This window comes from Microcaecilia unicolor, chromosome 6 (genome assembly GCF_901765095.1).
Source record: "Microcaecilia unicolor chromosome 6, aMicUni1.1, whole genome shotgun sequence".
Taxonomy (NCBI): domain Eukaryota; kingdom Metazoa; phylum Chordata; class Amphibia; order Gymnophiona; family Siphonopidae; genus Microcaecilia; species Microcaecilia unicolor.
Window position 1 is genome coordinate 47,440,896 of NC_044036.1, and position 25,889 is coordinate 47,466,784.

Here is a 25,889-nt window from a genome sequence, read left to right on the forward strand (position 1 = left end):
TAAATAAATCATTATCGGAAGAAATCAATATCTGATAGTGTAAGAAACATTCCTATTTAATGCAGAGCTTAAGGAAAAGTTGCAGAAACAGAAGTGGAGGGTCGCTGGGGGAGACTTTGTTATTTTCAGTGGTAGCACAAATAGATTCTTTTTAGGGAAAGGGATCTTAAAATTAGTTCACACTTCTGGGTCTCAACAGTAAATAAGTATCCTTTATGCTGGAACCAGAATGAATATTTTAGAAATAGTTCAACAGCTCATATATTGTTTGTTCAATTTGTCCTTGTTCCATTTCCCCCTAGAGTAAACTCACATGGCCTGGTAACACCTACTTTCTCTTCCAGTACAATTAGATCTACAGCTGGTATACTGACACCAGGAGCCTTTTGATAAACCCCAACTTCACTGTAGCAAGTCCTGAGGCCAGGAGCCATGCATCATGTGGCTCTAAGTCTGACCACCAATAGACATCCTTACTCATGACCATGATTCCTTTTCCCACAACTACTCCAGCCCTGTTCAACCTGAGGAGTGGCACACATGCAGCACTGCCACAGGGCTACCAGGCACCACCATTTATTTTATCTTTTAACTACAGAGAGCAGGTGGCTGAAGACTCCTGCTTTAAAACATCACTGCAATAGGAAAATAGTGTCACTGCCATATACTCAAACAGGAATAAGCAACTGGTAAACAACATTCTTATAAAACATACACACTTCTGTAACACGTGCATTGAAATAAAAAACTGATCAGCAGTAATAAAGCAAATATGACTTGCCTTTATGTCCCAACATGACAGCAAGATGTAAAGGAGTGTTACCTACAAAAAAAAGGAAATACAATGAAATCCAAAGCTTTAGACTTTATCCTCTAGAAATGCTACAAAATTATCCAGGTGTTAGCATTCACCTACTTCTTAATTCTGAGTAACAAGCAGTATAACCCAGACCAAAATTGCTGGATCGGCCACTCTTGGAAACAGGATACTGGGCTAGATGGACCATTTGTCTGACCTAGTTCTTATATCCTTATAACTATTTCAACTTAACAGCATGTAAGTAAACATTTTGAGTATTCTTGGAGACTTTGACTATTTTCATCTTACATTAAAACATTTTGGATGGTCTGGTCTAACAATTGTCAAAAAGAAGCTAGGATGCAATTTACAACGTAAACTACAGCCCCTGCCTGCCATGCCTACGCCACAGAATAATATGCAGTCCAAAACAACACCCAGAAAACTATTAAGTGCAGAATTCACATTAAAAAAAAAGAAGAAGAAAGTTTGCTCATAGGAGGAGGTAATTCTGTATCTGTGGGAGTACAAGATACTGAGAATCTACAAGATCTTCCCAAAAGCAGGGATGGTTAAAAAAAAAAAAAAAAAGCACATCCATCAACAGTCCTTAACATACAATTCTAGTTAATCAGACAGGACAGACGTAAGCTTAATGGCAATTAAACATTTTGTAGAGAATCACATTTTGTATAGCATATAAAATGTAGTCAGACGATGCTAATACATTTAGCAACATATTAATAAACCATGCAAATGTAAATGAAAGTGAGAATCTCCATATTGGTGTTTTATGCTTTGTAAGGAGCACTGGTAACCTTTGGTGGACAAGAAGTGTAGTATTAAAAAAGTGGTGAAAGCATGCAGAACTGAGCTTGTGGAGTTCTTTCCAACGCCTACCACAGCCCCTCAATGGATTATTAGCATTTCATATGGCTATTCCTACTGTAATACATTTTTTTCCTTAAGTATCTGCCCCCCCCATCACCCTAGTGGTTTTAATTTTTAAGAGGGACTCACTTTGGATTCTAATTAGCTGAAGAACAGCCACCAAATATTTTCCCATGTGGAACAGCTACACTGTTGACCACCATGTGTCAATGACATCCATCCCTGCCAGCCCATCTTCAAACTTTTCATTGGTGATATCCAAGGAGGTGTGCCTTTCCAAAATGCATTCTCTTATCTGTTGAGAAATGCCTTGTCTTTCAAATATGTGGCTCTTTCCCCATCCAATTTCCTCTTTCTGTCCTGAGAGAGGCAGGGTAGTAGAAGAAAAAACAATGATGATGCATGCCACAACAGAAGTCTCCAGGGGCTGCCACTGCCCCCTGGGACTTGCACTGAAGAACACCGTCTACCCTCTCCTTCGTCACTCTAATCTTATAAGAGATCATCTCATTATACTGGAAGACCTCAATATCCATGTTCCTTTCAGTGCAGACTTTCTACATCGCCAACATGACTTGTATCTTACTTAACATGTTACCTCTCTGAACCACACCACAAGTCACACACTATGCCAGTGGTTCCCGAACCTGGTCCCGGAGGCACCCCAGCCAATCAGGTTTTCAGGGTATCCACAGTGAATATTCATGAGAGATTTGCATACCAAGGAGGCATTACATGCAAATCTCTCTCATGAATATTCACTGTGGATACCCTGAAAACCTGACTGGCTGGGGTGCCTCCAGGACCAGGTTTGGGAACCACTGCACTATGCAATCATCTCCATCACATCTCATCCTCTAGAAGCGACAATGACTCATACTGCTCCCTTGCCATGGGCAGACCACTCATCTTCATACTACATTTATCATGACTCTTAGCCCTTCTGCCACTCCTACCAAACCCTCTAGAGACTTCTGCAATTTTACAGGAGACAATCTGCCCACTGATGCTCTCTCAACCTTGCCACTTGAGGAACATACCTTAACAAGCTTCTCATTCCCTATACCCCCCTCCCCCCCAACGTTTCCTCTGTTCAGTCGACAATAACCTCCTAACTCAGTGGTTCCCAAACCTGGTCCTGGAGGCACCCTAGCCAGCCAGGTTTTCAGGATATCCACAATGAATATTCATGAGAGATTTGTATGCAATAGAGACAGTGTATACAAATCTTTCTCATGAATATTCATTGTAGATATCCTGAAACTCTGCCTTCATTTATCTTTGCCCCAAACTACGGCATGAACTCCCTTTCTACATCAGGAACAGAAAGTCACTTTGTCAGGGTAAACCACACTATGCGCTCACTTACCTCCACATCTTAATTAAATAAATAAGTATCCACATTGAATTGACAATGCTCTATAAATCTGTGCCCCCCCCCCCCAATCCCTAGATCTGCCTCTACACTCAAAGACAAAAGATCCATGGTTTACTCCTTTCCTATTCTTAAGACAATTAAGATACTAAATCATCTATGGAAGCAGTAAAGTTCAACTTCTAGTCTTAGAAGATACAAGACATTAGCATTCTCTTACAAGACAGATATTGTCTATGCAAAGAAAAAGTACTTCTCTACTTAAATCACTAGCGCTCCCCACTTTGTCAGGGTCTACCACACTATGCACTCACTTACCTCCACATCTTAATCTCACCTCCTTAATCTTTGATAATAAACAAATTAATGATTTAGTACTGTATTTATCAAAGTCACAGTTCTGAACTTGGTCCCTGCTTTATGTCCAATGACTTGCAATTGTCCTGAAGACCATCATCTAGCTCCCTGATAGCCTCCAAGCTCCTTGAGTGTGAAGCCCATCCACATGAGCTCCCCAACCCAGAAGAGATGCGTCCATCATCAGCACCTTTTGCGGCTGAGGAATTTGGAAAGGAAATCCCAGAGTCAAATTGAATTGAATAGTCCACCACAGAACAGAGCAAACAAGATCTGCGTACACTAGGATGGCATCTTCCAGAATACCTGTGGCTGGACACCACTGAGAAGCCAGAGTCCATTGGGCTTGATCTCATGTGAAGGCGTGTCATGGGTGTTACATATACTGTGGATGCCATGTGGCCCAACAACCTCAACATCACTTAGTATTTGTTCACACCGGAGTCTGCAAACGCCTCTCCGGTACTATGTAAGCCACATTGAGCCTGCAAATAGGTGGGAAAATGTGGGATACAAATGTAACAAATAAACATCTGTTGTGATTTGCTGAGAAGTCAGTGCGAGTAGTGTTCACTCTCAGTTCCGAGAGAAAGGCCCGAACTTTCTGTGTATTGAGCAGGTCTCCAATGAATTCCAGTTGCTGAGTAGGGCGAAGATGGGACTTGGGTAGTTTAAAACGAATCCTAGTAGCTCTAGAACCCGAATAGTCCTCTGCATGGGCTCCTGAGCACCATCCTCTGACATGCTCTTCACCAGCCAATTGTCGAGATAAGGGAACACATGGACTCCTAATCTGGGTAGCAACACTGCGACTACTGCTAGACATTTGGTAAACATCCTGGGAGCTGACGCGAGGCCAAAAAGCAATGCGTGGTACTGGTAGTGATGTGTTCCCAACCGAAACTAGAGATATTTAAAAGGGTGCAAGTATATGCATCCTTTAAGTCCAGAAAGCATAGCCAATTGTTTTCCTGAATCATGGATAGAAGGGTGCCCAGGGAAACCATCCTGAACTTTTCTTTGACCAGGAAGTTGTTCAGGTCCCTTAGGTCTAGGATGGGACACTACCCCCGGTCTTCTTTTGCATGAGGAAATACCTGGAAGAGAATCCCTGCCCTTCTTCCCTGTGGAACAGCCTCAACCGCGTGGACCTTCAGAAGAGTTGAGAGTTTCTCTGCAAGTACCTGCTCATGCTGAGAGCAGAAGTAATGAGCTCTTGGTGGGCAATGTTGAGGTTTGAGAAGCCAATTTAGGGCATATCCAAGCCAGACTATTTGAAGAACACAGCAGTCGGAGGTTATAAGGGTCCAGCTTTCATGGAAAAACTTCGGCCTCTCCCCAACCAGCAAGTCATCCAGTACATTGACAGTGGCTATGCTCTGCTGGAACCAGTCAAAAGCTTGTCCCTTGCTTTGACTGGGGAGCAGCAGGGGAATTAGGCACACACTGCTGATGAGAACATGTGCACTGACCCTGAGCAGGCTGGCGAGAGGGGGTGGCATGTCTCTGCGAGTAGTAGGCACCGTTCCTTGATTTGCCAAAAGACCTCCTAGGAGCCAAAAATATGTACTTTATTTAATTTAGCAAATGGAATAAGTGCATGGTACACTTCAGTATGACAAGTCTGGCAGTTGTTCCATTTAAGACTTCAGACTTAATGAGCTCAGGTTAGGAAATATGGAACATGTTCTTTCCCTACCTCTCTTATATTTGTACCTGAGGAACTCCTACGGTGGGGTTAACCAGTAACTTATTCGCCACTCAAAACAGTATAGAACACAGTTATTAGAATTCTTTGCCATGAAAAAAACCCCCAAAAAACATGTTATACCACATCTCATACAACACCACAGGCTTCCGATACGTTATTGCATCCAATTTAAAATTCTTGTATTGATCCACAAAGTTTTGACCTCTGGCTCCTCCTTATAACTTTCTTCTTTAATTATCCCATATACCTTAGCAAGAGTACTATGTTCAACCAATGACTGCTGTCTTCACATCACACCCTGGTGTCTCAGGTGTAACTGGATTCTATGCACTCCTGAACTTTTTATTGTACTGACCCCTTTCTATGGAATACTTTTCCAGCATTTTCTTAGGCTTGAGCCGTCTACAAAGAAATTTAAAAAGTTTGCTCTAAAACCCCACATATTTACTACTGTGTTTGGTAGTCTGATCAATAATGGAAAGGAGCACCAGGGTTAACTGTGTCCAGCGGCATCCTAACTCTACTGTTATTAGCGGTGAAACTTTCATTTTCACCCTTCCTCATTTCCTCTGTTGAATGGAGTTCCTCTCTTTTCTCTATTTTATTTGGGAATTGCTTTGTTACCTTATAAGAAAAGGTGGTATATGTATGTATGGGTTTTTTTTTTTATGGAGCTGTGCCGGGGGGAGGCTGGGATTTTTTTTTGCATTTTTTGCATTTTTTAATTTAACAACAGGTCTTTATTGAGAAGCTGTATGTTTCAAAAAGAAACCCCGCATGATGGCCTTCAGGGCATCCCAAGCCACAGAAAGCGAGGAACCTAAATTCAAATGATGAGATAAATAATCCTTCAAAAACTCTTTATATTCTTGTACCACAGATTCATCCTTAAAGGAGGTGGTATTAAGGGTCCAAAAACGGTCCATAGGTTCACAGCAAATATCTAAAAGCTCAACCTTACAAGGGGCATGATCAAATAGAGTTAGGTTCCCTATGAAGGCATTCCTTAGTTGTCCCCAAAAGTTGTACCCAGCAGGACAGAGCTATGCGGGAATATTGCCCATGAGGAAAGGAAAAATAGGTATAGTCTTTCTGAGTGCCATTAAGTTCTCTCCAAGCATCAATAACCCCAACACATGTAGAAATAGGTTAAAAGCTTTCGTAACAGGTTTATCTCCTGCTGATCGAGTCTATAATGGGGTTCAAACAAGCATTAAAATCCCCACCACAGATCAAGGGATCCTGGATAAAACTACCAAGCTGAAGTCTCACAGCTGACAAACTCAACTTGAACAGCATTTGGGGCATATATATTAGCCAGAGTCAATTCCACTTCATCCACTTGTACCCTGGCCAATAAATACCACCCCCGAGGATCCCTTCTCACCGTCTGAACCTGAATCTTCACGTCTCTGTTAAGCAATATATCCACACTTCATTTTTTAGAATCAGATGCAAATAATATATGCGAGTATGCTCTACGGGTTAATAGACATTTATGGGTTTCTTAAAACGAGTCTCCTGGACAAAAGCTGAGCCCTTTGATGCAACAGAGATTGGAACAACAAAGAACACTTTCTGGGTGGACCATTCACTTTTAAAAGTAACAATATTCACCACAGGTGACATAGTAAAGAAAATAAAATGCAAAAAAAAATCCCAGCCTCCCCCCTCCACAGCTCCATAAAAAAAAAAAACCCAAAACAAACCATTAAAAGGACAACCCTTTCCTCCTCCCCACTGAAACAAAAAAAAAGGGGGGGGGGGGAGAAAAAAATAAACAGAACAAAAACACAATCCCCAACCCTACCAACTCCCCCTAAAGGGAAAAACACTACCATACAAAAGCCCACCCGCTACCATACCTCCCCTTAAACAACCACCTCCAGTTAAAGACAAGAAAGAGGAGTATAAGAAAAACTCTAAGGAGAGGAAGCTTGCCCCAATCCTACAGAGAACATCCAACTCCCTGAAATATCTCACAGAAACCACATAAAAGCTTTACAAATTCCAAGAAAATAAAGAAACCCTTCTCAAGGAAGAGAAAAGAACCTCCATGAGGTTTCAATAAACCAATCCAAAAAAAAAAAAAAAAAAAAAAAAAGAACCAAACAGCTGAAAATAAACAGAGTATTATGATGGAAGGGTCAAAGCCCCCTCCTAGGAGCACAGAGCTAACAGCACTGCTAAACAAATAGCAACAAAGACAATTGTTATTACAGTATTCTGGAGCAGGAAAAACACAGTTACTGCCAAAGACTTCTCAGGTTTGATCACGGTCCGAAAGACATTAAAGGCGTTTCCAGCACATAAGTAGTTAACTTCACAGAAGAAGTTTTGTGTATATCCGATGGAGTAACTAAGAAAAAAAAAAATATTCAAATTGGTTGGTGTAGCACTCTACCTCAACCAATGACCAAAAAACTTCTTACAAATCCTATTCCTCCCCACTTTGCCTGACCCATCCACATCTCCAAACCTGAAACCTTAGTTTCAAAGAAACCAACAAAATCTGAACATTCAAGGCTAGAAGTTAAGCTGACCGTCCCACAAACAGTTATGGACTGCACAACAGCAAAGAGGGCGCTAGAATTATTTAAGAAAGGCTGAATCCACTTATCAAAATGCAAACCAGAGTGACACCTCTGTGGGTGAGCATTTTTCAGGATCAGTACTGTACAGATAACACTATCGTCAGAATATTAAGAGGAGATTTTAAAATGATTCAGGCATATAAGTCCTTTCTTGTTGGTGTTACAGTACTTTAAGATCTGGATTTCCTATCACATTAGAAGCCATAAAATTATACTGCTTTGTCACCTTCTCTTCATGTGTTTCTTACCCCCACACCTTTCCTTTTGAGATGCTTTTACGTTTCACTTATTCTGATATTGTCTCATCTTTTGCTCATACTGTCCTGACCTGAGGAAGAGATAGCTCTGCTCTTTGACAAAAGGAAAAAAAGGATACCTTTTTCTGTATTGGACTATATAGTAACTTTTATAAACTGGACCAACAGCAACCACATGCTATTCAAAGCCAAGATCTAACAAAACAAGTCGCAAACATTGCGCTTGGCAATTCTAATGTACACTCTGAGGCGGCAGCACAGTCAGGTGCATAATCATAAAAACATAAGCATAGTGGATCAGAACGAAGGTCCATCAAGCCCAGTATCCTGTTTCCAATAGTGGCCAACCCAAGTCACAAGTACCTGGCAAGATCCCAAAAGAGTAAACAGATTTTATGCTGCTTATCCCAGAAATAAGCAGTTGATTTTCCCAAAAAGATAGAGAATACAGAGTTGTAGTCTATATACCCAGACCCCTAGCTCAGCTCCTCAGCAAATACTATACAAGCAGAACCCCAGCCATGGAGCCCACTGAACAATCACAACTGCTAATGAAAACACTGTGTGCAGACCAGCTCACTGGTCAGAAACGCCAAGAGGCCTGTCAACAGCGCCGCCCTCTGGGCAGGACAACCAACCCAGACACTGCCAGCTGACTCAGCTGAGCAGTCACCAGCCCTAACGGCAAACCTGCCCCACTTCATGGTCCCTCGCAGAAACATGGGTGGGATCCTGGAATAGCGTGAAGAACTAATGGAAAGAAAATGATCAGTTAAGACCTAATTTCTCCTTCCATTACAAATCTTCCCACTATTCCAGGATGAGTGGGATGTCTCCAAGCAACCCCTATGCCACGTGGGAATCCAGTCCTGTTGCTCTCAGAAACGCAGCACCGAATGTAGCGTCTCTCCGCCACATCCACCCAATAGTGTCTTGTGAAGGTATGCAAAGTAGCCCACATCGCTGCTCAGCAGATGTCAGATGACATGACAAACAAGGCCTCGGCCACAAAATCGCCATTCAGTGTGCTGAATGAGCTTGCACCACCAGCGGAGGCTGCTTGCCCGCCAGCAAATATGCCGCTGCCACAGTCTCCTTAATTCAACATGCTACTGAAGTCTTAGAGACCAAAGAATGAGGTTAAGATTCCATTCTGGACAAGGAGCCCGAAACTGGAGATGCAGCCAACCAACCCCCTTAAAAAAAAAAAAAAAAAACATACCGCATCTGGATGCACTGCCAGAGACAAATTCTGCAACCTGCCTTGAAAACAGGCCAGTGTCACCATTTATTACCTTCAAAGAGCCCAAGGCCAAACCCTTGTGCACTCCCGCCTGCAGGAAGGCCAAAATGTGACCCACCGAAGCCGAGAAAAGAGTTCACGCTGCGCACCAACTCCCAAATGTGCCCCAAACCCGAGCATATGTCACCAATGTCAAAACGCAAGATCACAATGACAGCCTCCGAATAACCCTTTTTCCTCAGCCAAGACCTTTCAAGGGCCAAACTATATGACCAAGAAGGGAGGGATCCTGCATGAGTACCAGCCCCTGCCGCAGGAGCTCCAGCTCCTGGTGAGACCACAGCAGCTCCCTGTCGAGAAGATGCACAAGGTCGGCATACCACAGACTGTATGGCCAGTCTGGGGCCACTAAAATCATATGGACCTGGTGAGCTGGAACCCGCCACAACAGCCTGCTTATTATTGACCACGGTGGGAAGGCATACAGCAAGCCTATCTGCCACACCTATAGCAGCTCGTCCAAGCCTATCTGCCACACCTATAGCAGCTCGTCCAAGCCCGAGCCCGAAAAACCCGTTCATCCTTGGAATTCATTCTCATGGCCATGACGTCCAACACAGGAGTCCCCCAACGTCACCGTACCAGAAGAAATGCCTTGTCGGATAACTCCCCCAGATCGAGAGAGTGCTGGCTGAGAAACTTGGCCTCCACATTCAGTGACCTCACTATGTGCACAACTGACAAATGGAGAAGATGCTTTTCCGCCCAGGTCATCAGCCAACTGACCTCCAAGGAAAGCATTCTGCTGCACGTGCCCCCTTGTTTTTTTTGATGTACACCACTGCTGTGGCATTGTCCGAGAACACATGTACTGGAGACCCATTCAAAAGAGAGGCAAACTCAACCAATGCCTTGCGTACCGCCCGAAGCTCCAAGCGACTGATTGGCCACCGGGCCTCCTCTGAGCCCAGGTCCCCTGCTCTAGCCGAAGGCCAAAATGCACAACCCAGCCCATAAGACTGGCATCTATTGCCACCAAAAAACAGTGGGAGACTTGGGATTGGAAATGGGACCCATTCCACCCCCCCAATGCCAGATTCCACAGCATCAACCACCAACCCATGCTCGCCATGGAATAGTGAGAAGAGTCGTAATGGAATAATGGCTAATGGACTTTTCTTGCAGAAACTTGTCCAAACCTTTTTTAAACTCTGCCAAGTTAATTGCTTTTACCACATTCTCTGGCAATGAATGCTGAGTGAGAAATATTTTTCTGATTTGTTTTAAATTTACTTCATTGTGTGCCCCCTAGGCCTCATATTTTTAGAAAGAGTAAAGTGATTCACCTCCACCCATTTCACTGCACTCAGTATTTTATAGACCTCTATATCCCCTCAGTCATCTCTTCTCCATGATGAAGAGCCCTAACCTCTATCGTTTTTTCAAAAGACATCTCATCCCTATCATTTTTTGTTGTCTCTGTACCTTTTCTAATTCTACAATGGGGCTCATTTTTAAAGCACTTAGACTTACAAAGTTCCATAGGTTACTATGAAACTTTTTTAAGTACAAGTGCTTTGAAAATACACCTCCATATCTTTTGAGGTACAGTGTCCAAAACTGCACACAATATTTGAGATGCAGTAGTACCATGGAGCGATACTGAGGAATATAAATATTCTCAGTTTTGTTCTACATTCCTTTCTTAATTCATAAATACATAAGTATTGCCACACTGGGACAGACCAAAGGTCCATTAAGCCCAGCATCCTGTTTCCAACAGTGGCCAATCCAGGTCACAAATACCTGGCAAGATCCCAAAAAAGTTCAACACATTTTATTTGCTTTCTTAGCTGCAACTGTACACTGAGCAGAGAGTTTCAATGTATCAATGATACCACCTACATCTTTTTCCTGAGTGGTGACTCCTAATGTGGATCCTTGCGTCACATAGCTAAAGTTTGGGTCCCTCTTCTCTACATGCATCACTTTGCACTTGCCCACATTAAAAAATGTCATCTACCATTTGGACACCCAGTATCCCAGTCTCGTAATTTTCCTCGAAATACACCAGTACATCCCCTATCATCTGGAGCACCCTCTCCATAAATGAATAGTCTAAAGCCCTACAAATAAAGGGCTGCTTTTACGAAGCCGCGTTAGCAATTACCGCGCAGCAAATGAGAGAAAGCCCATAAGAATTGAATGGGCTTCTTTTAGTCTACCACGAAGGAATCGTTAGCGCAGCTTTGTAAAAGAAGCCCACCCCACACTATCCATAGTGTTTTTCCAGCCCTTCTGCACCCACATATAATCCATAGTTTCTTTCCAGCCCAACACCCACACATAGCATCCACCTGCACTCACCAGTGAGCTACAATGAGGAAGAGCTGCAACAGAGTACCTCTTTGGAGTAGGAAAGAACCCCACTCTTTCCTGCTCACTGCAACTGCTCTGGGCTGGTACCGCCGCTTCTTCCAAATGGCCGCCGAGACTTCCTGCAGCAGCCTCATTAGATTACTGTTTGAAGTCTCAGCGGCCAACTTGGAGAAGCAGCAGTACCAGCCCAGAGCAGCTGCAGCAGGCAGGAAACAGTGGGTGTGGGGTTCTTTCCTGTCTCTGAACAGGCCACTAGACCAAAAGGGGTGTTAAGGTAGACCAAGGGAGAGCCCACCAAGGCTCAGGGGGAGGGGCAGCAGGCCAGCCTGCCACCGTTCCCATGGTAGATTCTGTGGGGAAAAATGGCAAATCCTGAATAGCTGGGGAATTTTGCACTGCCCAGTCAAGCAAAACTCTGGTGGGAGTAGACCCATCTAATACTGGCTGACCCTCACAAGCTTACTCCTCCTCCCACAGTTGTTTCAATACTTTTTCAGCTTGTTAGATGATTTTGCATAACATTTGTGAACACAATCAGCTACAGAAAATAACATGCATTAAAATGCCATAGCGAGCACTAATTTTTCAGAAATGAAAAACAATCTTGTTCTCAGCTTACGACATCAGAAGACCAGTCCTCCTCCCTAACTGCAAAGTCTCCTCTGCTACCTCCTGCACCCTGTAATACAGGACAGCAGAGTGTCTTGATTTTTCAAGCTCTGCATTCAGTAAACTATGGTAAGGCAGACAACAATCAACCTTTTGGTCAAAATCGTCTTGGGCTCACCAAGCTTGTAATATTTACTTAGGAATTATTTTTAAGTAGTTGAGAAAAAAACATCACAGCCTAAGCTAACTTGCACTAACCACCAATTAACAATTTGTGTTAATTGGAACTACTTGGCAGTTACATGCATAACTGCACTTAGCTGGTATTCTATAAACCTTAGTGTGCAAATCCTATAAGAGTATAACTGCAAGGGAGATGTGGACATGGAAAGGGAAGGAGCGTGCCCAGATCTTACAAACTAAAGTTATAGAATACTAGCAGTTATGTGCACAACTGTAACAATTAGTCATGAACAAATGTTGGTATGTAAATGCAGACTTACGTGTGTAATTGTCGTTATAGAATACTGGTGTAATTGAATTTGTTCTTAGTGCACAGCATCCTGGTATCTAACTTTTGGCAACCGGTAGAGAATTACTCCCAAGACATGCCATTGTTGCGTCAGACCAAGCGATCGAGCACAGCATCCTGTCCTTAACTGTGATGATCTGGGTCATCAGGAAATATCCAGCACTTCTGAAAGGGTAGATACATTAATTCCCAGTGATAAGCAGTATCTTTCTTTAGGTCTGCCAAGCTAATGATTGTTTATGAACTCTCTCTGCAGGAATTTCTGCAACATTCTTTTCAACTCAGCTGTGCTACATGTTTTGACCACATCTTCCAACAATTCCACTATTCTAACTTGAGGGCTGAATGAAAAAAATAATTTAAAAAAAACAACGCTGATTTGTTTTAAATCTGCTTCTGGGTAGTTTCACAGTATCCCCTAGTTTTAGAACTATGTTTCATATTTATGTGGTTCCATCCACACGGGATCTTATAAACCTCCATTATATTCCCTCAGTCATCTTTTCAAGCTGAAGAGCCCGTTGTTTAAACCTTTCTTTATAAGGGAACCAGTCTCACCCCCTTTATAATTTTGGTTGCCTCTTTTTCTACTTTATTTTTTTTTTTTTTTTGAGATGGTGTGACCAGAGGACCACACAAAACAGTCAAGATGTTGTTACATCACAGATCAGGTTTGCCCTATAAAAGACGTCTTGTATTTTGTTATTCTCCATTCCTTCCTGAATAACTTGATATTATTTGCTTTTATGATGACCTAAATTACTCCTGGATGCTTTTTCTGAGTGGTGACTCCTAATATAGAAGCCAACATGATGCACTAATAGTTAAGATGACAATTCTCCAGTCTGGCAAGATCCTCCTACAATTACTCAGTCTGGCTTTTTGTTCCTATTTCCACATCATGAATGAGCAACTGAGACACCACTTCTGGTACAGACATTTTTTGATTGAGAAAACCGACCTCTCAGTCCTAATCTTTGCTTTCTATCCATAAAAATATATCACACCCTATTCCATGACATTTTAATTTTCTGGGACATCAAGAGGAACACTACCTGAAAATACAAATACACTACAATTAACTCATTTTTATCTACATGCTTATTAATACCTATTAGTAAGGCACTATCCCTTTCTTAAATCCATGCTGGATCTTCCCCATTAAGCCATGTTATCAGTAACTGTGTTCTTACCATTCTACCCAGCACTGATAGTGGGCTCACTGGTCTAATTACTTGGTTCACCCCAGAGCTCCTTTTGAAAACTGGTATTACATTGGATACTCCCCAATCCTTGCTCCTGAGTGCCCTTTTTAACCATCTCCTCTGGGTCATCTAATGACAACCCATTTGACTCCTTAGCAAGTCTCTCCTCCAATTCTCTTGACTTTATTCATTGTGTTTTACATCTAACTTGACAATGCCTATGTGCTTTCCATTTTCCTTATTACGTTCTGCTTTCTATGTTTTTTTTAAGGGAGTATCTTTTTGGCTTTAACAGCTTTTTCAGAACATCATATAGGCATACTGGCAGATGCTTGCTCTTATAATCTTTTTTAAATTTGCAAATATATTGTATCTGGGCTTCCAACCTGGTGTTTTTCAACATTCTCCATGTTTCCTCTTGACTGCTCCAGTTTACTCATTTGATCATACTCTCCCTTTTTAAGACTATAAGTTACTGCAGTAATTTTACTCTCCCTCCAAATTATTTTAAACTTGACTTCATTGTTGTCAAGTAGCTCCACCATTATTCTACACTCCAACGAGAACCTGATCTAAAATAGCCCCCAGACATTGTCTGTTCAAGGTCCAGTTGCACCATGGTCCTCCCTGACATACCCAACTCAGGTGCCTGGCTACAGGTGGGCCTGGGTGGCTTTTGCGACCTTCCACGACGATGACGACTTATTTCTTGCTCTCTCAGCTTCCCGCCCGCCCGAAAGGAAATGACATCAGAGGAAGGCGGGGCGCAGAGAGAGGGCAGGAAGCGAAGGATGGAGTCGAGCCTGGCTGCTTGCTGCTTTTACGCCTGCCGCTGCAACTTCGGGAGTGGAAGTGAGTCAGCCCATCTAGTCCACTGTAAGGAAGAAAGCCATTTGGTAAATGTGTTTCCACTCCCCCGCGCAGCCGTCACCGTTCACTCAAAACAGCAAGCAAACCTGGGGACAGGAGGACAAGATTGGTAAGGAAATAGGAGGATCCCGGGAGAATAATCCTTAGCGTTAACTACATCAGCTGTCTTCTTCTAAAAACATTTATTTTGGAGGATATATGTAAAATGTCCACATGTAAACGACTGGGCAAAGAAAAAAATTAACTTTGAAAGGTTTCTAAATCGAAACCGGTAGGATCCCGCTGTATCCGTTTTTTTTACCTTTTGCCAGCAAACCTGTGAGCTGCTGCATCCAAGTTGTCGTTCTTTATTGAGAGAGGGGAGATGCTGCGAAGGGGGAGGGGGGACAGGGGAGACGCCAGATAGAATGAAGGGGATGGAAAGAAACAGGATGGGCAGGGGAGAGAGGAGAATTGCTGGACAACAGGGACTGATGGAGGGGACAGGGGAAATTTGCTGGAGATGGATGGAGAAGAAGGCAGGGGAGAATGGAGAGTTGCTGGACATGGATGGATGGATGGAGAGGAGGGCAGGAGAGAGAATAGAAATTGCTGGACATGGAGTGGAGGGCAGGGGAAGGAGGAGAATTGCTGACATGGATGGATGGAGGGGAAGGGGAGAGAGGAAATTTGCTGGATGGAGGGGAGGGCAGGGGAGAGAGGAGAATTGCTGGACATGGATGGATGGAGGGGAGGGCAGGGGAGAGAGGAGAATTGCTGAACATGGATGGATGGAGGGGAGGGCAGGGGAGAGAGGAGAATTGCTGAACATGGATGGATGGAGGGGAGGGCAGGGGAGAGAGGAGAATTGCTGAACATGGATGGATGGAGGGGAGGGCAGGGGAGAGAGGAGAATTGCTGAACATGGATGGATGGAGGGGAGGGCAGCGGAGAGAGGAGAATTGCTGAACATGGATGGATGGAGGGGAGGGCAGAGGAGAGAGGAGAATTGCTGAACATGGATGGATGGAGGGGAGGGCAGAGGAGAGAGGAGAATTGCTGAACATGGATGGATGAATACAGGGGAAAGAGGACATTTGCTGGATATGGGTGGATGGAGAAGAGGGCAGAGGAGAATGGAGAGTTGCTGGACAGATGGATGGAGGGGAGAGAACTCAGGGAGGCGATACGCATGGATGGAGGGGAGGGAAGAGAGGAGAAATGCTGGACATGGATGGAGGGCAGGGAAGAGGAAAAATGTTGGACAAGGATGGAAGGAAGGAAGGAAAGAAAGGAAGGAAAGACAAAGGAAGGAGATGCACATGGATGGAGGGGAAGGGAGAGAGGAGACATGCTGGACATGGATGGAGGGGAGGGAAGACAGAGGAAGTAGATGCACATGGATGGAGGGAAGTGAGGAGAAATGCTGGATATGGATGGAGGGAAAACTGCTGAGTTTAAGGGCTGGTTTGGAACACGTTGAGGGCAGATACTGAAACTCGAGGAAGGATAGGGACAGGGCTACAAATGGTAGACAGGACACAGGAGGATGGTGGACATGGTGAGAGAAAAAATATCAAATGGAAAGAAGACACTGCATAAAACAGAAGACACTGGGACCAAAGCGAATAGATCAGACAACAAAGGTAGAAAAAAGTATTTTATTCAGAATTTATTAATTGGAATATGTCAGCTTTTGGAAATGTGCATCTGTGATATTTTGCATGTAAGTTTCAGTTTTTCTGGTATTGCTGCATGCTGAGCCTGACTTCTTGAGTTAACTTTCCAGTTCAGTATTTTGCCTTCATATTTTTTTATTTCTAGTTCCTTGTGTCATGTCTGTTGTGTCATGTGTTTTTCATGTGTGATCAAGGTGCAGTATTCTGCTAGCGTGTAGTATTTGCAGCCCTTTTTGTTTTGCTTTTTTTTTTCATGCGGTAGTGTATTGGTGTTTTAGAGCCTACTGTAATTACAGTTCTGCCTTTTCAAGCATAAGGTTGTAGCTCATCCTGTCCTTGGAATTAGTGCTGTTATGGTTTTGTAAGGATATGAGTGTGTTTTTGCACAAGTTTGTGTATAGCATTTTGCAATGGAGAGATTGTGGGATAATGTAATTATATTTAAAAATATCAATTTTTCCATTAAGTATGTATGTGGTTATACTGATGCAGGGCAGCTGCTGGGCAGACTACTTAGAAATCCATCAAGTGAATACTAAGGCATTATTTTGTAGGATCCCAAGAGACACTACTCATACTTTTATAGACAGTGCGTGCCCACCCATATTAGCTCTGGGCCCATCCAAAATCTCAGGTCTGGCTACGCCACTGCCCCAACTCACCCAGTCAATCGTACAACTGAAATATAAGACCATATATTTATTATATTCACACAGAATGGATGTGACCTGATTTATTTACAGACATTGATGGCTATGTTTTAGCAGCTGCTACAGATGTATGACATTTGTACCTCACATTAAACCAAACAAGTTTGGGTTCAATGTGGCTCACAATCAAGTAGAACAATTAATAACATATTACTACTACTACTACTTATTTCTAAAGCGCTACTAGACGTACGCAGCGCTGTACACTTGAACATGAAGACACAGACCCTGCTCGCAAGTTACATTAGATATACCATCAGAAACTTGTATGAATGCAATGTAATTAAAATGGAATGCACAAGAATCAACAGGAATAGTACATCTTGAATATTATGCAGTGAATCAATAACTTTTGTCAATGAGAGATGATCTTACCAAGTGAGCTTTTAGCAATTATGAAATAGTCAGTTGTTTGACATAATCACTTGGGAAGGGAAATCCATCTCATAGTACATTGGTAAGAGAATCCAGCATTGTGAATTGTTTTATATTGAGGAAATCTCCAGCAGATTTCAATGTGTTACATTTTGGCAACTCAATGAGGTATTGCAAATAAGATGGAGATAGGCCATATATGATTTGATAAACAAATTCACATATGTGAATGGACATCAAGACATTTTAAAGCATGGTTAGCACATGGTAACTGGCTACCACACAAACACAAAGCATTTGCTAGTAAGTGCTCCCACATTAACTTTCTGCAAGTTACTGTATGCTAATGGTTAACATTTGTGCAAAACCTGCAAAAAAAAAAAAAAAAAAAAAAAAAATGCCATGTAAAATTTGTAGTTATTACACAGTAAAATCCCAAGATAAATTCCAAATTCTTGCAACTTTAGCAAAACAGCCCACTTGAAACCATCAATAAGATGTGGTAGCTGCACTCTGAGGCCCTTTGGGGGGGGGGGGGGGGGGAGTATGTGAGAATCCCTATTTGTTGCAGGATGTACCTTTACTGTTTACTGATAAATGATACAAACTAGCGAGTTGCACAGGGACAGAAATCAAACCCGTCCCCGCCCGTCCCCATCAATGCCCGTTGGGAATCTAACCCGTTCCCGCACTCAGTCCCACAAGAATTTAATGGTACAATAAAAAAAATTTCTGTTGGCTCTCTCACTCTCTCTCTGGGTTCGAGCTGCAGCACTGCAGGCAAGGAAGGAACGGAAGGTGGAACACTCTGGTACACACATGTAAGACTTCTCTGATTCACTGGCACTGTGTGCTAAGAGATCGCCACATGCACGCGCCAGTAAGTCAAGTGACATCTGATGCCCGTGCCTATGTCAGAACTAAGGTCTGCGCATCAGCCCGGGAGCAGAGAGGATTAATAATAACATAGTAAATGATAGCAGATAAAAACCGTATCGGTCCATCCAGTCTGCCCAGTAGTCACATTCATTATCAATTCATGATTAAATCCACAATGAATGTGATATTATATACTTGATTATGGTCTCTCTGTGATGTTTCTGGGACATAGACCATAGAGGTGCACTGGCCCTATCCTTATGTTCCAACTGCTGGCGTTGCCCTCGAAGTCCACTCCAGCCTATTTGCCTTCTCATTTGCGGGAAACAGACCATAAAAGTCTGTCCAACACTGTCCTCATGTTCCAGCCACTAAAGTTGCTTTCTAAGCCCTTTCCAGCCCATCCTAAATAAGACTGCCATATATGAGACACAGACCGTACAGGTCTCCCGGTATCGGCCTACTTCACCATAGCTAGAGTCGCCATCTAAGTGTCACTTGACACATCCACACACATGCAGCCATTTAAGTTTAGGTTTTTTATAACTGTCATTTTCTAATTAGAGATCCGCTGTGTTCATCCCATGCCTTTTTGAATTTCATCACCATTTGTATCTCTACCACCTCCTTAATGGAGACTTTCCGCATCTGTGCTGTTAAAGCAAGGAGGAGGAGGAGGAGACAGCATTCAAAAAACTTGATACTCGGTAGGTGAGAGGCTGGCGCAAGTGCAGTACACATTTCCATGGGATCCCCACAGGAACTGCTTCCGTCCCATGGGATCCCCGCAGGAACTGCTTCCGTCCCCAAAGGATCCCCGCAGGATCCTACTACTACTACTATAAATCACTTCTATAGCACTACCAGTCATACGCAGCGCTTTACAATTGAACATGAAGAAGACAGACCCTGCTCAAAAGAGCTTACAATCTAAATCAGGCCAAACAGACAGGACCAAAAAGGATAAGGGAAGGACAGACAGAAGGACACATAAGGATAAAAGTTACAAGCCAGGAGTCGAAAGCAGCACCAAACAGGTAGGCCTTTAGCCCGGATTTGAAGGTAGCCAAGGATGGAGCTGCTTCCGTCCCTGCGGGAATCCTGCTGGTTCCGCGGGATTCCTGCAAACCCCGTTCCCGTCTCAAATACAAACTACAAAATCATTCACAGAAAATATATAAAATTTGCAGCAAAAGGAGAAAATAATGACATCGTACCTACAACTAATTAAGACTAAACATACATATATGGGTTACAAAATTTTAAAAAATGTACACAAAAGTTGTTAAGCTCTACTGACATACCAATAGTTTTATGTCGTGGTTCCCAAACCAGATCCTGGAAGCACCCCAGCCAATCAGGTTTTCAGAATATCCATGAGATAGATTTGCCTCCTCCCTCAAAACACCCAGGGAAAATCTGCTACAGTACAAAGAAACAAAAAAAGCCACAGAGAGAATCCCCCTTATAGTGACATACAACCCAGAGCTGGAAAAATTAAGAAAAATCATAAAAGATCTGCAGTCTCTACTCCAGGAGGATGAATTACTGAAAGAGATATTCCCATCCCCACCAGTGTTGGCCTTCCAACAGCCACCCAACTTAAAACACAAGCTAATTAGAAGTAAGCTCCCAACACAGACTCAAAACGAAAAGAATGGCACACATCCTTGCAATATAGCCATGTGCAAACTATGCCAAAATATTTCACAGGACCCCACGGTCATTCACAAAGGAAAAATATTCAACATTAAGGAATCTTTCACGTGCTCATCTTCCAATGTGGTTTATATCATTCAGTGTAAAAAATGCAACGAAGGCTTCTACATTGGAGAAACAAGTCACATGCTAAAGAAGAGATTTAATTTACATAGACACCATTATGAAAAATGCAAGTACCAATAAAGATGTCACGCCTGTGGGGCAGCACTTTACAAAACCAGAACATTGTACCACTGATTTCGTGGTAAGAATCCTAAAAGGGAACTTTGAGCCTGCCATGAGTGGGAAAGTGCAGGGTACAAATGTAACAAAAAAAAACAAACAAACAATACAGGAATGTAAGACCTTTGAAGTCAGAATGATTAAATATTTTGACACCCACCAGACAGGACTTAACAAAGATCTGGATTTTCTAGCCCATTATAAACCATAAAATTGTACTGCTTTGACACCCTCCTGTCTCCATGCATATCTCCCTGTCTCTCACCTACCCACCCCCATCCTGTTAGACTGTCACTGAAATGCTTTGATGTTTCACTTATATATACTGACATCTACCAACATTTGCTTATTTCCGATCTGACGAAGGGTAACCTTTGAAAGCTAATCAAGAAATATATTAAGTTATGTCCAATAAAAAAAGTATCTATTTTCTTTTCCATGTTTTATTTCTATTGACTACCTTTAAAAGTGGACTAACACGGACTTCCGGTGACATCAGCAACCTTGATGGCAGCCTGAACTCATCGCTCCGGCTCTGCCCCGCTAAAATCGCTACTTTTTCGCTATATAACCGGCGGACTTTTACCGCAAAACGAAGGCAGGAAGAATATACAAGTGGTAGTTACAGAAAAGAAATGTCACAGAAATCGAAAATCGCTGATGCCAAAGCAGGAGTACGAGGCAGCCTCCGTAATGCTAAAACTGTTAGCAGCCATGCTTCATCTCGGGAGGAGGAGGCCTCAGATTTTGATTCGGCTCACTCCGACGAAGATACTGGCAACAATAAGGAATCACAGTTTACCAAAGTGCTTCGAGAACTCCGTAAAGATTTAGCTCGCATGAAATCAGACATTGTGGAACGCATTGAAAATGTGCAAGGTGAGATCAAGGAAATTGGTAATCGAGTGGAGGATCTTGAAGGCCGGGTAGACGAACACGTGGATCTGATGAACCAAATGAAAGAGAAGGAGGTGGATTTTGCTAACCAAATGGAGGAATTACAATACAAACTTGATGACATCGAGAACAGAGGGAGACGAAATAATTTACGATTTCAGGGCATTCCAGAGGCTGGAGATCAAGAAGATGTTCCCAAACTAGTACATGATCTGTGTAGGCATATTTTGAAGGGAAATCCAGAAATTCTGCCGACCTTAATACATCCAGATCAGGTGGGTTTTGTCGCCAATAGACAGGCCTCAGACAATATTAGACGAACTCTGAATGCTATGTATATTGCCCGACAGAGTAAAACACCGTATTGTCTATTGAGTGTGGACACTGAAAAAGCATTCGATAGGGTGCATTGGCCATTTCTACACCAGGTTTTACAACAGTTTGGATTTGGTTCTAATTTTAGGGACTGGATTAAAGAACTATACACTCAGCCGAAAGCAGGGGTAAAGATTAATGGGCAGATATCCGCCTTCTTTGAGCCGAACAGAGGAACACGCCAGGGGTGTCCTCTATCGCCACTTCTATTTGCTTTAGTAATGGAACCACTGGCATGGGCTATTAGGAATCATCCAGGGATAAGGGGAGTGAGAGTGAAAGACTGGGAATCAAAGGTGGCATTGTTTGCAGATGATGTCCTCTTAACCCTTACCTCGCCTTTAGATTCTATACCCCAGGTTATATGTGAATTGGAAACTTATGGGCGGGTGTCGGGATTTAAGATTAACTATGAGAAAACAGAAGCAATGGCAGGGGGAATGACAGAGGAACACTATCAGCGCTGTAAGCAGCTATATCCTTTGAGGTGGGTGACTAAAGGTCTTAAATATTTGGGGGTTTTCCTTACTGCTAAACAACAGGACATTACTGAGGCTAACTATACACCGTTACTGAAAGACATTAGAGAGGATTTGGAAAGATGGAAGCCCCTTGGTTTATCTTGGTTTGGGAGAATAGCCACAGTGAAAATGAATATATTACCGTGATTACTGTATATTTTCCAGGCCCTGCCACTCCCTATTAGTGACCATGTGCTTCACTCCCTGCAGAAACGATTGCAGAAGTTCATCTGGAAAGGAGGCAAATCTAGAATCCACCCCTCCATAATGTATACAGACCGTAAGACTAAGGGTGGTCTAGGGATCCCTAGAGTGGATTTATATCAGAGCGGCTCAGGTTAAATCCGCAGTGGAATGGTTTCAAGAAGCCCTCACAAACTTTGAGTAAAGATGGAACAATATATACTACATAGCCCTTTGAAGTTAGGCCATTTACTCTGGTTGCCCCTTTAGGGGAGGAGGTGAGCCCGATCACTGAGTTCACCTTATCATGTTGGGATAAAATGGAATGCTTAAAACGAATTTATTGTTCTCGGTTATCACCTATTGCTTGTAATTTAGCATTCCCATTAGGCTGCACACGCTCAGTTTTCACTAGATGGAAAAAGCAAGGGTTAGATCTCTGGGGACAGTTGATCAATAAAGATACTTTTATATCATTCCAGGAATTGGCAGATACATACAGGTTACCCTCAACAGATCAATATGCCTACACTCAATTGATTCATTTTTTGTCATCAGAAGGCAGACGTGCCTATTTAGTTGGTGATGTGACCTTTTTGGAAGAACTCTGTGTTTGGGAACAAGGGACACGTGGCCTTATTACTTTGATTTATAGGCACTTGCGAGATAACCTGTGTGTTAGCCATAAGCACAGGGTGCTGTGGGAGAAAGAATTAGGAGTGAGTTACTCGGCAGAGGAGTGGCAGAGAATGGAGAGGCGTTCCGTACGCATATCTCCAGCTGTAAATGTTCAAGAAAATTTAACAAAAGTACTATACCGCTGGTATCTAACCCCGGTCAGGTTAAATCATATGTTTGGAATGGCTTCCCCGACTTGTTGGCGTAAATGTGGCCAACGTGGTAAATTAGGCCATATTTGGTGGACATGTTACAAAGTAAAAGCCTTCTGGAAAGCTGTTCAGGCCCGGATCAGATACTGGGTGGGAGTTGAGATACCATATGACCCTGCTGTATTTCTGTTTCATAAAACTATCCTGGGGGTGAATGACTATGGTCAAGTGTTAATCAAACATTGCTTATGTGCGGGCAGATTGCTCATTGCTCGCTCATGGAAGCAAAAAAATTGCCCGTCTGTAGTTCAATGGATGACCCTACTGCGGGACATTGCAGAGAGAGAAAGACTGATGGCAAAAGAGAGACACTAGTTGTCGAAATGGACTAAGATCTGGGAACCCTTGGGTATACCGAAGACTTAATGAGCTATAGAGAAACATCTGATATGTTGAATCACTGTTGTTACCTTAGACACTGTAAGGGGAAGGGGGAAGGGGGATTTTGACCAATAACGTGGAAATGTTCTGATGCAGATTGTTTAGGGGGAAGAAGGGTGAGAAAAATATGTAAAACAACAAGAATACAGAATGTTTTATTACTCAATGGATGAGTATTGAAGAAACAAGGTCCAAGTTTTACAGTATATACTAGAGTCTGTGAGCTTACTGATGTGCCTGTATTCACATTTTGTCTTACTTGTTCAATAAAGATTCTTGTTTAAATTAAAAAAAAAAAAAAGTGGACTAACACGGCTACCACACCTCTCTATTGTGATGACAAGATGCAGCAGGCGGCGGTTTTATGAAATGCACAGTAGCCACACACACTGCAAACAGCTTTCTAGAAGTCTGTTAAGCCTTATTTTTACGAGAAGTACAAGCCTACCCCCCCCCCCCCCCCCCACCCTTTGAAAAAGAGAAGAGATGCGTTAGCATGTCTCACTGGGCTCTCCCGGGTTTTTTAATTAAACACTGCAGCCACTAAGTTCTTATAAACTGTCAGAAATAAGGAATCTCCTTGGAGACTACTTCCTCCCGCCGGGGGACGTGGCCCACATCCACCAGTACCACCATGGCCCCCTGTGAAAAAGTATCTATAGGCCGAATGGTTTGCTGAATTCAAGCTCACTCACCGTGATTGTCTTTCTGCCCGATGCTGTGGGTCCTGATGAGCGATGACAGCCTTCGGATGTCCCCCTTGAAGACACATTCATGCACTGGGAAGTAGCCGGCAGCGGCTTTGCCGTCGGCCACGTTGGTGCAGGTAGCGGGAGTGAAGCTACCTGGAATCGGCTGCTGCTGGTGGTGGTTGGGCTGCACAGCCGGCACCTTCAGTACTCGGTGGTTAGTGAAGATCTTGTTGGCTTTGCTTTTACTAGTCCTGCTGAAGGTGCCGGTGGCCGCCGCCTCCTCGTCGGGCTCCAGTAAGTCCTCATCCTTGCTGGGCTTATGGTCCCTGCGCAGGGAGCGGATCTTCTCGCCGGTCATTGCCGGCGGAACTTCCCAGCAACGGAGGAAACACCAGACAGTAACGGTATAACACGTCTAATAAGAAAAGGAACCTCCTAAAGTAAGGATTGACAGAAGCGCGAGCCCTGAACCCGGCACCACAGCGGGGTATGGAAGAAAAAAAAAACAACAAAAAAAAGGCCAAGCCACCAGTGCAAGCCCGGACGTGAAGTTACAAAGCTTTAAACATTAAAAAATATATATACAAAAACTAAAGCTGCATCTCGGCCCACGCGCATCTCTCTGGTTCCTCACCCCAACCAGAAACAATCCGCCATCTTCCGCCACTCATCTCGCGAGATCTACACAGCTGCGCGTGAGAGAGAGGGAAAAAGGGGAGGAACAGAGAGGGCAACCTCGCACAGACTGAAGACTCGCGAGAGGTAACAAAAGGCACCCCTGGCAAAGAAACTCCGCCCCTTTAGCTTGTGAAAGGCAACGTAAAACCACCGCCCCAGCTTGGCTCCACCCATTGATTCTGGAGTTATCCGAGCGAGCCAGCGAACATCTCCTCCTCTGGAGCAGTTCGAGAATGGGTGGTAATTAACATTTGACGTCAGATCGGGGGAGGGAAGTGTGGATTTCTGTCAGCTAGCGAAGAGGAGGTGAAGCGACGTTATAGTAGTACTCCTGTGAATAAGGCGTGCCACCGCGCTGTTATAATGTATGACTTTTTAGGTGGAATTAGCTGGGTGGAGGAACGAAGCTATTAGCTACCGCCTATGCTTAGAGATTTATAGTAAGTAGGAAAGAGTGGAAGGGCTTGGGTTGGGGAATATTTATTAGGTTTTTTTTAATCAGGATCATTGAAAGCTGAGTTTTACTTAATGAAATTTAAGAAGACTGAGGGACGGATCCGGGAGGATCCCACTATATCCGTCCTTTACTTTTTGCCGAAATAAGAAGTGGTAGTAGTTCTCACTACCTCTCAGCCCTTCTCTAGGGTCTTCGAAGTAAAGCTACTTGCTTTGAAGTAGCCACGTAAGGCACTGGTCTTATAAACTTTTTTTTATTTAATAATGGTTTTATTGTTTCAGACATGCAAGAAAAAAGACCTAGGCAAACTCCAGGGTAGGTTTATACACTGGTAAGTTATTTGCTGGTAGAAAGAGGAGCTTGGGAGAAGGAATGGGAACAGAACTCTTGTGGTTCTCCCCACCCTCCTGCATTGTCATCCAGTCCA

General features: G+C 43.3%; 1 protein-coding gene across 1 annotated transcript in view; it reads right to left on the reverse strand.

Annotated features, from left to right (window-relative positions):
* Positions 1-24,986, reverse strand: part of ANKRD13C (ankyrin repeat domain 13C) — a 93,279-nt gene extending 68,293 nt beyond the window's left edge. The window contains exons 1-2 of the mRNA XM_030205930.1: positions 24,331-24,986; positions 782-823 (exon numbers count right to left, since the gene is read on the reverse strand). Of these exons, the coding sequence (XP_030061790.1) occupies positions 782-823; positions 24,331-24,685 (397 nt within the window). The 5' untranslated portion in view covers positions 24,686-24,986. The remainder of the gene's footprint in view (positions 1-781; positions 824-24,330) is intronic.
* Between the last annotated feature and the right edge of the window lie 903 nt (positions 24,987-25,889).